The following is a 14,772-nucleotide window of genomic DNA, read 5'->3' on the forward strand; positions in this document are numbered from 1 at the left end:
TGCTAATCTCCTCTGGAGACATACTCACAGACATACCCAGAAATTTTTTACCAGCTCTCTGGGCATCCCTTAGCCCAGTCAAGTTGACACATGAAATTAACCATCATACATACAAATATTGCAATGACATGGGGAGGTGAGAACTCTCAGGCACTGCTGGTGGAAATGCATACTGGTACAGGCATTTTGGAAAGCAATCATACAATTTAGCATAATCTGTATGTAGAAGCCTTTTAACTAAATGATGCCATTTCTGGGTATATATCTCGAAGAAATTTCCATTTAGACCCATAAGAGGACATGAAATGGAAGGTTAATTTACATATTGTTTGTGGCAGAGGGGTACTGGGGGCAACCCAAGTGTCCCTCATTAAAAGACAAGAAAAGTAAAATGTGGCAGATCCATAAAATAAGTAATATTCAGCAGTAAGAGGAAACAAATCTACCTGGATAATTTTTTAAAAGTGTTGAGTTAGATTAGGAAACAATAAATATTTTAACACAATGTGTTTGCAGGTTAAAAACATGTAGTTGTGAAATAACACAGCAGATTTTACAAGATTGCATACTATAATAAGCACAGATATCAAACACATTAAAGAGGGTTCCTATAAAGGAGATGTGAAGGGATACGGAAATTAAAGAAGAAAAAATAAAATAATTATTGAAAGAGAGAAGCCTTGCGCAGATTGGTAGTGACAATTTGCCTTAAACTGAGTAGGTTTAATTCAGCTCTCTCCACTGAATTCAATTTTTTAAAGTGTGTATATGTATAATATATAAAAATGTCTAAAAGGAAGTTAGCCAGGCATCATGCCTATAGTCACCCCTACTCAGGAGGCTGAGGCAGGAGGATTGCTTGGGCCTGGGAGTCTGAGGCAGTGAGCTTGATCAAACCACTGCACACCAGCCTAGGCAACCGAGCAAAGCCCTGTCTCTAAATAAATAAATAAATAAATAAAAGATTAAAATGTCTAAAATATTAATAGTTGTTATCTCTGAAAGTAGTATTACAGGTGAATCTTTTTTCTTCTACACTGAATAAATATTGTAAATAAGTAAAATGCGTTTTTTATGCTTTAAAATTGTATCTTAATACTCAAAACTACTTTCCTAATGTTGGATAAATGTACAAAAACCTACTAAATTCAGCTGCCTGTGTGGCCACAGTCATTTTATTGTTTTTCCAGAATGTTCCAAAACAGCTCTGGAACAAGACCAGTGGGACCACCAGATAGCTATCTAGCCTCACCCTTCTTCCCATGCATATGAAGACCAAGCCTCCAGCCTGGCTTTGGCAGAAACCTCAGTGAGACTCAGGATAACAAGGCCTTCTCCTTCTCAGCTGGGGAAAGGAGGGGCCTTATGTCATAGCGCTCTCTCTCTCTCTCTCTCTCTCTCTCTCAGAGTCAGCTCAGAACATCCTCTGAAAAGCTGCCTTGAGCAGCAGTTGCCAAGACAAAAGATCCCACCTCAAGGGTGGAAACTCTATTTGCAGTTTTGTAGACACAGGTGTTCTTCCAGGCGACTTAAGACCTACAGTGTGGGACTGTATTTGGCCAGGAATAGCTCAGAAGGCCTTCCCCTCCGAAACCAGTTCTTGAAGCTTCAGTGTATATTTTAACTATATTTGGCAATTCAAACCAAAGAGGTCAGTGGCTTAGCTCAGGAGAGGAAAAAGGTTGACTTATAATCCCTTCTTCAAACCAAGACCAAGAATTTAAAACTCAGTTCATTTATTTATTTTTCACTCATTGAGCTTACTGCTGAAGCAGCTCTCCTTCCCTCTTCTACCAGCCCTCATGTAAATCTTTCAGAACCACAGGTGTAAATCACCTATACAAGCTCTCCCTGTTTTAGAGGACATTTGGGGACATTTGGCTGGAGAATCTAAATGTTAAAATTATCCCACTTTACTCCGTATGTCTTTAGAGGATCAAAATAGCCTGTAGCATTTGGGTGCAAATCCAGGCTCCATCGCTTATTACTCACTGTGTAACCTTGGCTGAGTTACTTTATGTCTCTGAGGTTGTTTCCTTATCTATAAACAGATAACACCTACTTCACAAGGCTGTTGTAAGAATTAAATGAGATAAGGTGTATAAAGTGGCAAAGAGAATATCTGACACCAAGCAAGTGCTAAAAAAGGAATCTGTTTCCATTCCTCCCCATCACTCCCCTTCACCCTTAGCTGTTCAGCCAAGGTGCTGGCTTTTCAAGAAATTGCCTGATACCCTGTGTTTGATTACAGATGTATGGTATCATTCCCACAGCAAGCAACAGTAGCTAAAGATAAAAGCTGTGACTACTCCTCAGCTGTGGACAGGTCGAATCAGCTCACAAATGACTCATCACTGTTGATAAACAATGTGTTCTTGGCATCAAGAGTCCCTATCCTGATAAGCTTCAGCACCTCAAAGAGAAGGGCCTGGGGTTTGATGGTGACCTTCGGTTAATCCTGAACTCATACCAAACTGGTTTTAGGAGGGTCTCTGTCTCCTCACACATGTCTCCAGTCACAGGATTCTCAGCGGGAAGGACTCCAGCTGAGCAGCTGCGTCTTTTGTCTTAGAGCTGAACCATCTCCTTCACTTGCCTTGGATTCCCTCAAGTCATAAGACTTCCTCAGCACAAGGCTAGACGCCTATTCCCTGCTCACAACCGCCCTAAGCTTGTGCCCAACCTGCCTTCGGCAGCTTTGTTTGCTGGCTGACGCTGTGCCAGGGTGAGGTTTGGCTGGAGTGCTTTGTGGCTACAGGACAACCTTGGCTCAAGGAAAGGAGTGAGTGTCTAATCTTGCGCCACTGTCTGCAAGGCTAAAGTGTTTGCTGCTCTCTGCAGTTTCTGTAGCCCCTTCAGACCACCCAGAACCCACTCACTGGCACAGAAATTCCATGACAGGAATCTTGAGTCACTCTTTCATTCATACATGCCTGGTACCTTCTCAGTGCCTGGCACAGAGTTCCCACAAAGTGAATCTTTTCCTGAAAGGCCCTTGAGGACAAGAATGGTCTGTAGCTGCATTTCTAACCCCCTCAATTCTAGCACACCTCATAAAACTATTAAGATCAAACAGGACAATAAACTGTATGAGATTGGCACTGTCAACAGCCAGGTGCCCAAACTGAGGCTTTGTATGGTCTTAAGGAAATTTTATGTACTCGAGTTTACTTTCTTCTAAATTGAAACTGCTTTGGGATGAGGTATCTCTGGACCCCAGAGTAGGGCCCCTCTCTCTCAGTGGGTATGCAGTCCTCTTCTGCAAGAAACTAAACATCCTAGCCCCTCGGAGGGGACCCTGTAATGTGCAAAAGCCCCAGAAGGCCGTAGGCTACCCTGGAAACATTTCCATTCTCCAAACTCACCTTCAGGTTTTCTTCGCCAGGGAGGTGTCTGAGATCACCTACAAGCACTGACATTGAGGCCAGGGAAGCTTTTTTGGAAGGGACAAGTAGCTGGTCTCCATCTTGGGTCTTCAGGATATTGGATGAGACAAACGGGGCACCCTGAAATCAAAATCAGAGGTCCCTCACTTTACTCTCCCCTTATGTCCTAACTGTTCCTATGTCCCCTGCCTTTCTAGTCACTCAAGGGGGGCTTAGTGTCCGTCTATCGCCGGAACTGGGGTCAACCTTCTCAGAAAATAAGGCATATAAAGAAAGCAAGGAGGAAGGAAGGAAGGAGAGAGAGAGAGGAAGGCTGGAGAGAAATGAAGAAAAAAATGAAAAAAGGCTTGGGAAGGAGGAAGGAAGAGGTGAGCGGCTAGGGGAGGCGGAACAATGAAGGTCTCAGGCCGTCAGAGGCTCACGGTTCCGGCTGCACGTCCGTCCTGCCCGCCTCCAGCCGGCAGCTGCACTCAGCGCAGCGTGTGGGCGCTGAGTCACTGTCCCAGAACAGGGAGCCGCGGTGCAGGTCTCGGGGGTGTAGGGGGACGGCCCTGGTTGGCATCTGCAAACTGTTTCTTTCTTTCTTTTTTTTTTTCTTTCTTTCCTCTTTCATTAAGGCTGTGTGCTGACTCCCACGTAGGAGAACTTATTAAACCGCACGTACTGCTTGGCGGCGCTGGGCCTGTCTCAGCTGCCTGCAGGGGGCGCTACAGCCTCGCCCATGAGCCAGCGGCCCGCGGGCGCTCAGGCCCGGGCAGACCCGGGGTTACTGGGGGTTACTGGGTTTTCCGGAGGTGTCCCAACGCATTGCTGGGGCGGCTTGGAACTTTAACAACCGCGGCAGGCAGGGGGAACGCCTCTCTTAGAAGGCCTCAGAGACCACCCCAACTCTTCGAAGCGCTCTTTCGCGCAGGGTTCTGTGAGCAACTCTATAAATCTAGGACTCCGTTGCGCAACCCGAGAGTCCAGGCTCGCCAACCCACTAGGGCTCCCCCTACCCCCGCCCCGCCTGGCCGCCACGCCAGGCGGTGACCTCGGGCGTCTCCGCGAAGCCCTGATCGCACCCAGGACACGTGTTCTGCGCGCCCCACACAGAGAACAGAGCTCGCGACAGCTCAGCCCGCTCAGAGTAGGGCCAGCACCTGCACGCGCCGCTGTCCCACCTTCCCAAGCCCGGCGGCGGGACCCCAAGGCTCCTGGGCGGACCGGGACCAGGGCACCCTCCCTCCCTAGACGCGAGAGCCGAGCCGAGAGAATGAATCAGCATTGAGACAGTTTATTGGTTTGCTGTTCGCATATCACCCATTTTATGTAAATAGATTACACAGAGACTTGGTGTTTCCTTCTTCCACACAGGAGGTAATCAGTCTTTCTCTTTCATGCACACAAACACAATCACATTCCACGCGGCGAACAACTTTACACCTCGCTGAGACATTCACGTCTTAAAACAGGGGGAGGAGGACAATATAATTGCTTTTAAAATGCCCTTAATACAATATATAACGTACAAAAATATCTCTATATTTGAAGTTACAAAAAAATCTTGACAGCAACAAACTTAAATATTGATAGTTACCTCTGTATATACAACACGCATTGCACTTTTCCTCTCTAGGTTTTGGAAAGTTCAAGTAATAGTGAGGCTTGCGCCCTGGTGGGGTGACACGCCGTGAGAAATCAGTTTGTGGGCGAGCACGGCTGTGGCTCAGACCCCTGCCCCGGGGGTCTCAGCATTCATTTCTCAGTTTCTCCTCTCCTTAAGCCTGGCAAACACTCGGATTCTTCTGCACCCCGACCCCCGGGGCACCTGCACCTGAGCAAGGCTAAGGAAGCGAAGCCCCCAGAAGGAGGGGCCCTTGCAAAGCCAGAGCTCGCTGCCGGACGTTGCCTCCCCGACTCGGGGTCTCTGCAGGGCTGTCAGAGCCCGGTCCCCACACCGCTCGGGAAGTCCTTCGTCCCGGGAGGCACCAGCGGGATGCTTGCGCGACTATTCGTTGTGCCATGGGCGCCTAAATCCTAAAGAAAGTGGGGAGCACTTCCACTCAGGGGGGCTGGAGCCCGGTGTGCTTGTGGCTTGGAAGACATCAAAGTCCGACCCGGTCCGGCCTCGGGTAGGGAGCGCCGGCGCCGGCGGCCGTAGCCCTGGGGGCTGATCTTGCTCCTGGGGGCGACGTTGTCCTTGTCCTTGTCTGTGAACTGGTAGATCTGGTGTGCCAGCTTCTGCACCGTGCACGTCCCGAAGCGGCAGCCAAAGCTCCGGAGGCCCTGGAAGTTGTTCATGCTCTGGCGGTAGCGCTTGACTCGGATGCGGGCGGCATCCGGACTGCTGCGGGGCGGGGGGGAAGAAAGGCAACTTGAGACCCCATCAAGCAGAGCTTTGGCCCCAACATCGGGAATGGGAGCGATTCTAGAGCCAGAGGGAGCTGGAAACTGCTCGCGCCATCTGAGCTGCGGTCCAGCCCCGACGATCCCCCGGGCCCGGGGAGTGCAGAAAGAGAGCTCCTCCCGCACACCTTCCTTCCCTCCCGTCCCTGGACAGCACAGGGCATAGTTACCTGTCTTCGGGGCTTCGAGAAGAACCCTTCATGTCCTGGGGCCGAATAAGAGTCTGGGCAGGCCCGGCCTTCACGTCAGCGAGCCCGGTGGGGTAGCTGCTGGACATCCGCAGTTCCCTCTTCCCACGACTCAGAGCCCACTTATTCCACCTGGAAAACACAAGGAGATCTGATTCGCGTGCGTTCAGGTGACGCCCAGGCCCGTCCCTGCTCCCATTCACTTCTAGACCTTCGGGACCAACGGTCAGTTCCCCTTGCCTGCCAGGTACCAGCCAGGAAGACGCTGCCCCGACTCACTTCTTTCGAAACTCCGACGCGACATCCAGCCGAGCGGTGTCAGCGCCTAGGAAGGCGAGCGAACCCAAGTACATCAGGGCGACGGAAATCAGCTTCATCCCGGCTGCGAAGCGCAGACCCTGGAAAAGAAGAAAGAGAGTCGAGCGTGAGCACCCGGGCCAGCTGCACCGCCCAGGCGGGGCACGGAAGGCGGGCAGGGGCCCCGGCGAGGCGGGTTTAGCCCGCGCTTTCCCTGGCTCAGACGCTTATCTCCCTCCGGCGCAGAGAGGCGCCAGAGGCGTTTGCACGCGCCGGCCGGGTGACAGGCCCCGCAGGGGAGGCGGCTGCACCCCGCCAGGCTCCCAGAAGGTCTCTGCTCAACTTCTTGGAACTTGGCTGACGGAGCAGAGGGGACTGGGTCTCTGGATCTCCAGCTGTGTGCACGAGCTGGGCCCAGGATATGGGGTGTATCCTTCAGAGAACCCCCCAAAGTGGGTTGTTCCCCTCACCAAGCGCTCCCAGTTTAGGGCCTTGGCAAGCACTGCCCCCACTCCATCTCTTAACCCGCAGGGTCTGCGGCACCTACCTGCTAAGAGAGTGATCTGCCAAGTACTTGAAGGAGAAAGTCTCAGATGTCCCACTGGCAATGGCAAAACCCCTAAGTCCAAGCCCAGCTGCAGTGAGAAGCCCGAAGTGGCAAGGCTCGAGCTGTTCTATCTAGTGTCACCAAGAAACCACTGAGTGGCCAGCTCTAGTTCCTGTGCTTTATAAGCGCACGGGTGGGGGAATGGCGGGGCGGGGCCTGGGCTGCCCGGTTGCCTTCCCTTTCTTTCCTCAGCCACGCGCGCTCCTGCTCTCGGACGCGCGCATTGCTTCCTTTGGGGCCAGAGTTGGGATGGGGGGAGGGGGGAGAGGAGGTCCCTCGTGCCCAGAGGGCTTAGGTATGGGCTCCAGGCGGTTGGTGCAAGAACTGCCACAGCCCTAACTCTTTGGGCACAGGGTTCAGACAGTACGCCGGAGCGAAGGGGCGCCACTACAACCTCTTGAGGTCCTTATCCAGGACCTATGCGGCCCGGAGTGCAAAGCCTCCTGGCAAAGAACAGCAAGAGCCCGCGGGAGGGACAGCGCAGATGGCCGGAGCCCCGGACCTGGGGAGCTGTGGCCTCAAGTGGACCGCGCCCCCTGCCGGCTTGGCGCCTGACCGGGCCGCGACCCCAGACTCCCGCGGAGGGGCCGGGGCAGGGACGGAGCAGAGCCGAGAGGAGCAGGACTCACTAGTCCCCCAGAGGACCGAGACCCCGGGGTTTCGGGATGGGCTAGGAAGATTTCACAGTAGGGACAAGGCTCAGAAAAGCTAAACTGAGAATTGAGATTTGGAGGGGGGAATTATCTGAAATTTCAGAATTTTCATTTCTATTTGGAAACATAGGAATAACCAAAATTAGGAGGAAATACACTGTTTCATTTTGCCTCCTTTTAATCCTATTATGCCTTATAAGGTCATAACCTGAGAGTGTGCCTAGCTGCCTTCATTAATCCATCGTAAACGTGAGGACTGACTGCCAGGGAGCACACTAACGCTTCACGTATGCTAATCATTTTACAGTTTACCAAGCACGGCCACATCCCAGTCTACTCTGAGCTTCACACCCACCCTTGAGTCAGGCAAGGAAGGTAACATTCCTTTTCCCATTTCAGCAGGTAGAAAATTCAAGCTCAGAGAGGGGAGGTGTCTGCAGAGAGGGGAAGTCACCCTGCAGGTAGGAAGGAGCAGAGTCCCTACTCGGCCCGACACTCTAGCACGGCCGACTGGGGCGCGGCGTGGATTCCTCTAGGCTGGGGTCACCATCTTCTCAAGGGGGAAAGGAGAGTCCTAGCCCCCGCCCAGAGAATTTGTGCCTGTTCATGATGAATCACGCTAAACACGTTTGTCACCCGTTTGTGCTCTTCCATCACAGCTTCTTCTCTTTCTTCTCTCCTGGGGGCCAAACTGGGAAGGAAAAGCTAAGCCACGGGGCTTCCTGCTTCTTGCTTGTGGGTTTCTGGGGTCCTACTAACCACTCCTCTACTCGAATGTCCTGAAGCCCAGCGACTCGACGGAGAGGCCAAAGGTGCGAGACCACTAGCCAAACAGGCTTCTAGTCCTCACCTCCCGGCAATTCGCTGTGTGAAGGTGGGCGAGTTAGGTCCCATCTCTCGAGTCCCCATCTTAGAGCCGGTCCCCAGCAGACCTTTAAGCTTCCTTCCTACTCTGCCATATGGCTCTGAGCTCCGGTGCAAAGGCGGCTGGGCAGTGGGTCGCGCGGACCTTGCCCAGAGTGGTCTGTCTGGGCCGCGCACTGCTGGCTCAGCCGCCTTTTCACTCTCGGGACTCAACAGTGGACATTGCACCTGGGGAAGAAATGGCCGCGCGGAAGTTATTTAAGGACTCTTCCTGGAAGGAGTCACCTGAGAGGACCTGAATTCCATCTGAGGACGGAGGGCAGATTCCGGGCCGTGACCCTGGCCCTGGTAAGGGGTTGGGACGCGGAGGGCTAGAGGAGTGCAGCGCGGCGCACTGGTCTGGATCCGGCCGCCTGGCTGGGCGCAGGGCAGTCACCGCAGCGGCCCGGCTGGGCGACTAGTCCGTCTGCACCGCAGACAGCAGCTATTACTGCACGCCTGCTTGGTGACCAGAAGCCTCCCCAGCCTAACTATTGTTCTTCTCCCTTGTCTCCCATTTCCTTTTCCTTTCACTTTATCCTCTGCGAGTCAAGCTCTTCGCGCAGATCCAGGACTGGCTATCAGTCGCTCTGAGGATGGGACCTACTTGTCGCCAGCTTCCACTTGGTTCCGCGCCAGGACAGGTTTTACTTTCATTTCTCCCGCGGGCGCCTCCGACTGCTGGGGAGGTCAAGGACAGCTAGGCGTCGGCCCACGGCCAAGGAAGGTCCCGTGGTCTGGACTCGTTCCTTCCAGTCTCCACCAGTCCTAGGGGGTGGGGCGGGTCGGGGGTGTTCGTTCTCCAGAGAACTCTGCGACTGTACCTCGCTGCCCTTTAGAAAAGCCCGTGATTCCGTGGGGAAACTGAGCTGTGGCTCTGCCAAGAGGATCGCGAAGCGAGTGCTCTTGGTTCAAACTCCTCTTTGAGCTGCAGGCGGCTTCAAAAAGGAAAGCAAGCCCAGGAGTGTAGGGAGACTCAGAGGCTAGGCTCTGCCAGCCTCGGGTGCCTACGCCAGCAACCTCTTGGCTGTGACAAGAATTCCCACCTGAGAGTCTTAGCACGCACCTTATCAGCCTGGTGCACTTTGCCGCTCTGGCCCTTAGAGATCTGTCACTTGAGAACCAAGTCAATTCTTATTTTAAGTAAAATCTTGGATTGGCAGCTCAAAGGATTTTGCTAGAAAGTCCCTATCTTGGAGTGCGTGTGTGTGCGCGCGCGCGCACCCCGCTTGCATGGGTGAGTAGCAGGGGCCAGAGTGCTCCCCAAAGCGTCGTGGGTTTAAGTCGAAAAAAGATAAGGAATTTGTTAAATCTGGGCATCTATGTTTTTTCTCGTGAAATCTCGAGTCTGTTTAATTAATCATCGTTAACGACAAAAAAAAAATCACTAGAATGCATTTCTGGTTCAGTGGTTCTATGGAGAAGGAAACGCTGCAGTGGGAGTTCTGATCCTGGTGATTTATTAACGTAAGTTGCATCCATTCAAGTGGCAGTGATTGTAGATTCACGTTGAGCAAGGACAGTACAAGGAAGGAAGGAAGTGAAGGAAGAAACATCTTTAAAGTTTCTGGCAAGAAAAGAGAAAAGAAAAAGAAAAAAAAATCCTTGTTAATGAAGATCTATTTTTTTGTGTGCTCCAGAATTTTAAAAGGTCAGATTATAAATAAACCTCCAAACCACTGTAATAAATGTGTACATCCTGACATTAGAGAGACATACATACACATATGCTAAAGGGTTTTTGCATAATGGTGTTGCAACTTCTTCACATTCCAATTGAATGATTTTTAGGCCCTACATCCAAGCCTGATTCTTAGTAAGTTTGGAGTTTAAAAAAATGTGTGGTAGTGGTTTCTCAGCTAGCACTGTGGACATAGTTCTTAAAGCCAGAGTGGCCATACTCAGGTCTTTCAGAGAAGCATTGAAAAATAATAAATATCAATGATATTAATAAGAATAACTAAAATGTGAGTAGCTAAGTGCATTGCATAATTATCTCAGATGCCTCCTTTATCAAACAGGAAATTTTATGATGCATTTATTATTAATATAGTTCAAAATGTCTTTTAAGCTGAGGACTTGTTTACAAAGTTCACTTGAAAACAAAGTTCAAGATGCATCCTGAAGTCATAACACAAAGTGATTTAGAGAAAGGACACAATCAGCCGTGTGGATTTGATCACTTACAAGGAGAAGTAAAGCAGGATACAAAGCCCAGGGCACTTTTTTGGGATCCCTGACTTCTCTAAGGACCTAATAAAAATATAGATCCTTTCCAGAAAAATGAACACGTACATAAACCAATTAAAGTATAAAATAGGCATACAGTTCTGGGAGGTTGACCAAGTTTAAAACCCTGACACAGAATAAAAAGCACTGTTTCCATATGTTAAATTTCTGTCTGGTTTACAGTGGCAAGGGCAAGGAGGACAGTTAACCTCCCTCTTCAGGGCATAATATTTTCCAGAGCATCAGCATAAAGAAAAGTAATGCATTTGCTGCCTCATTTTTGTGCTCCTGTACAAAACAGGCAGAGAGTAACAGTCAGTTCTTGTACATGATAAAGCCAGAAGGCAAACCTCCCTGAAGCTTAAATAAGGTAAATTACTACAGAACAAATGAAAGAGAAGAGATGGTCCAGTACAGTGGCTTGTGCCTGTAATCCTAGCACTTTGGGAGGCTGAGGCGAGTGGATTTCTTGAGCTCAGGAGTTCAAGACCAGCCTGGCAACATGGCAAAAATCCATTCCTACAAAGAAGAAAACAAACAAACAAACAAAAAAACGAGAGAGAGAGGAGAGAAAGTAGTAAACCTAAAGAAGTTTGTTACAATAACACCTGTAACAGGACAAAATGAAATTACTTCAAGAGAAATTTGCTACAGAGGGCACAATAAATGGCATTAATGAATGGATGATAAAAGAGATGATTAGGCCATTTGAATCATCCATAGCCAAAGAGAATGGTGTTAATGAGAGCAACCATCATGCTACTTGTCTCCAGGTAGGGATCCTGTGGTACCAGATTAGAAGCACCTGGAAAGAAGCAATTATTTTATATATGTATATATATATTTATATTTATATTTTTTCTTTTTTCTTTTCATAGAGATGTGTTTTTATCATGTTGCCCACGCTGGTCTTGAACTCCTGAGCTCAAGAGATCCATTCGCCTCGGCCTCCCAAAGTGCTAGGATTACAGGTATGAGCCACTGTGCTTAGCCAAGAAGCAATTCTGATGTATAAGCCTGAATGAATTGATAGTTTTTTCATTCTTTCAACAAATATTTACTGATTATGTATCATGTACCCAGCACTGTGCTAAGTTCTCAACATACAGTAATCACCAATGCAGTCATCAACAAACTTACCCTCAATGAGCTTACAGCCTAGTGACGTAGCCAGATATAAACAAATCCTTATCGGAATTATGTATTTACATGATTATAAACTGTGTTAAGTATTCTGAAGGAAAAAGCAAGACTGGGGGATCTAATATTCCAAATGGAGGAAACAGCATGTGCAAACACTCAAAGATGGGAAAGAACTTGGTACATTAGAAAAAATGAAAGGAGTCCTGTTTGATAGGAATGCATTGAATGATGGAGAAAAGAGGCCTAAAATGAGATTAAAGAGGTCATCAGGATCAGAGTAAATAGGACCCTTTCCAACATGAAGATTTTGCACTTTATTTACAGTGACATGGAAAACTACTGACAGGTTTGAAGACAGGAGAGGCATGATCTGATATACATTTATTTAAATGATCGTTTTGGCTATGGAATGTGGTAGATAGATTAGAAAGGCACAAGAAAGGAAGCAGCACAGTGGTGGTACTCTGGAGAGACTGCAGAGTCTAGTCCCCCCATAACGTTTATTATACCCCCTCCCCACATACACATACTCATTCCATCCTAAAGTTCACCAGCTTCACTGACATGCACTCTGTTCAGTAGCACACGGCCTGCTCTCAGAAGAGCCCACACTTGGTGGAATGCTCTGCTGAAGCTGTTTTGAAATTCTCCAACATTTCTGAACAGGCAGTCCTACATTTTCATTTTGCACTGGACTCCACATATTATGTAGCCAGTCCTGCTCATCAAACATGTGATCTAAGTAAAAGCAGCCTGTAAACTCTTACAGTAACTATCTACACTGTAGCTGCTAATGTCAGGGGTACTTCAAATAAATGTTAAGATTCAACCATTCATCTCATCACACATGTGACCACAACTGCAGGACACTTTCTTTTTTTTTTTTTTGAGATGGAGTCTCACTCTGTCGCCCAGGCTGGAGTGCAGTGGTGCCATCTCGGCTCACTGCAAGCTCTGCCTCCTGGGTTCATGCCATTCTCTTGCCTCAGCCTCCGGAGTAGCTGGTACAGGTGCCTGCCACCACTCCTGGCTAATTTTTTGTATTTTTAGTAAAGACAGGGTTTCACCGTGTTAGCCAGGATGGTCTCAATCTGCTGACCTCGTGATCCGCCCAACTTGGCCTCCCAAAGTGCTGGGATTACAGGCGTGAGCCACAGCACCTGGCCAGGACACTTTCTACGTCATCTATGAAGCTTTTTCTTTGCACCCCAAACACACACTCAAGGTAGAAATGGTGTGTTTGCTATACAAATTTAATTTTGAGACAGATTCTATAACCTGCTTACTGTCCTTAACTTTTACCTATATAGAAAGTTTGGAACCATCAGTGAAGCTGGGAAAACAGTTAAGAACCTATTGCAATAATAAAGGTAGAAGGTGATAATGGCTCAAACTAGTGGGGTGGCAGTGAGGGTGGAGAGAAGTGGACATATTTGGGAAGTAGGAACAATAGGACTGAGTGATGAATGTGGGGCTGAGAGGCAGCTGTCAAGGGTAACATTCATTAAATTTCTTGCTTAGGGAACTAAATGGTTGAAAATATAGCAATGGATCAGGGAATTTTCCACCACAGCTGCATAGTCTCCTTTGTTATGCTTTGATAGAGACGATCTGAAGAGGCCCCAGCCCTGCCTGGTGACGTTTGCTCAAGTCTGACTCTCATACTGCCTCCTTGAACTACTGTGGCTAACCACAGCAAGCACTTGAAATGACTGTACAGATCAAACCACTTACTCCGCAAGAGCCCACTAGGGGCAATGGGCTGATAAGCCTTGCTCACTGATAATTAGCTCTATTTTGTCTTTTTTTTATTTTTTATTTTTTTTTTTTGAGTGGGAGTTTTGCTCTTGTTGCCCAGGCTGGAGTGCAATGGCGCGATCTTGGCTCACTGCAACCTCCACCTCCTGGGTTCAAGCAATTCTCTTGCCTCAGCCTCCCAAGTAGCTGGGATTACAGGCACCTGCCATCATGCCCAGATAATTTTTGTGTTTTTACTAAAGACAGGGTTTCACCATGTTGGTCAGGCTGGTCTCAAACTCCTGACCTTAGGTGATCCACCTGCCTCAGCCTCCCAAAGTGCTGGGATTACAGGCGTGAGCCACCACATTCCGTCTATTTCGTCTTCTAAAGCAAAAAAGAAAGGCATCTGCCAGGTACACATCATGATAGTGTTACATACCCTTCCTCCCTTCCTGCTCCCATCAGCATTCAGGAAAACAAATCTGGGCTTGCTTTACTCTCTCTCTCTTTGGTGGAAGGTGATGGTGGTTATTGTAGGGGATGGTCTGGCTTTCAGCCAACCTCAGTAATCAGGCTGCCTTGTCAGGGCTTATCAGTTTCAACAGGCTGGCAGCTGTTGGCTGAGAAGCAAAGCACAGCTTTAGTGTATACAAAATATGTTCACATGTATGTACAAACACACAGTGCCTTTCTACATATACCTAGGATATGTTAAAATCTCTATGTGACAAAATGGGCATTTGCAAAGGGACTGGAAGTCTACTTATGACAGTAACAGATGAAATATGCCTAAAAGCAGAATAGCATTTGATTCTAGGCTTAAAAACAACTAAACTTTGATTTTAAAAAATTAAAATATTTAAATGAGTACTTGCAAACGAAATAAAAGCCAAGACATTTAAAAGGTAAAACAAGACCGCTTACCACTACAAAATTAACTCAAAATGGGTCAAAGTACTAAATAGAAGAGCTAAAACTATGAAGGAAACAAGAGTAAATCTTCATCTCACCTTTAATATGGCAATAATTTTTTAGATATAACACTAAAAGCATAGAAACAAACTAAAAAATTGGACTTTATCAAAATTAAAAACTTTTTCGAGCCAAAGGACATTATCAAGAAAATAAAGCCTGGGTGTGGAAGCTCATGCCTGTAATCCTAGTACCTTGGGAGGGCTAGGTGGGAGGATTGCCTGAGGACAGGAGTTTAAGACCAGCCTGGGCAACATCATGATATA

General features: G+C 48.3%; 1 protein-coding gene and 1 long non-coding RNA gene across 3 annotated transcripts in view; both read right to left on the minus strand.

The window, feature by feature from the left end:
• The window catches only part of LOC134736882 (uncharacterized), a 145,338-nt gene extending 141,318 nt beyond the window's left edge, over nt 1–4,020 (minus strand). For both annotated transcript variants that reach the window (XR_010121315.1, XR_010121317.1), the window contains exon 1: nt 3,366–4,020. This is a non-coding gene — a long non-coding RNA (uncharacterized lncRNA). The remainder of the gene's footprint in view (nt 1–3,365) is intronic.
• Nucleotides 4,021–4,646: 626 nt separating this feature from the next.
• On the minus strand, nt 4,647–7,164 carry ADM (adrenomedullin). The gene is made up of 4 exons (XM_055282448.2): nt 6,807–7,164; nt 6,242–6,360; nt 5,945–6,094; nt 4,647–5,715 (listed from the first exon to the last, which is right to left on the minus strand). Exons 2-4 carry the CDS (start codon nt 6,337–6,339, stop codon nt 5,406–5,408), a joined length of 558 nt encoding a protein of 185 aa, XP_055138423.1. The 5' UTR covers nt 6,340–6,360; nt 6,807–7,164; the 3' UTR covers nt 4,647–5,405.
• Between the last annotated feature and the right edge of the window lie 7,608 nt (nt 7,165–14,772).

The sequence above is a fragment of the Symphalangus syndactylus genome, chromosome 6 (genome assembly GCF_028878055.3).
Source record: "Symphalangus syndactylus isolate Jambi chromosome 6, NHGRI_mSymSyn1-v2.1_pri, whole genome shotgun sequence".
Classification (NCBI taxonomy): domain Eukaryota; kingdom Metazoa; phylum Chordata; class Mammalia; order Primates; family Hylobatidae; genus Symphalangus; species Symphalangus syndactylus.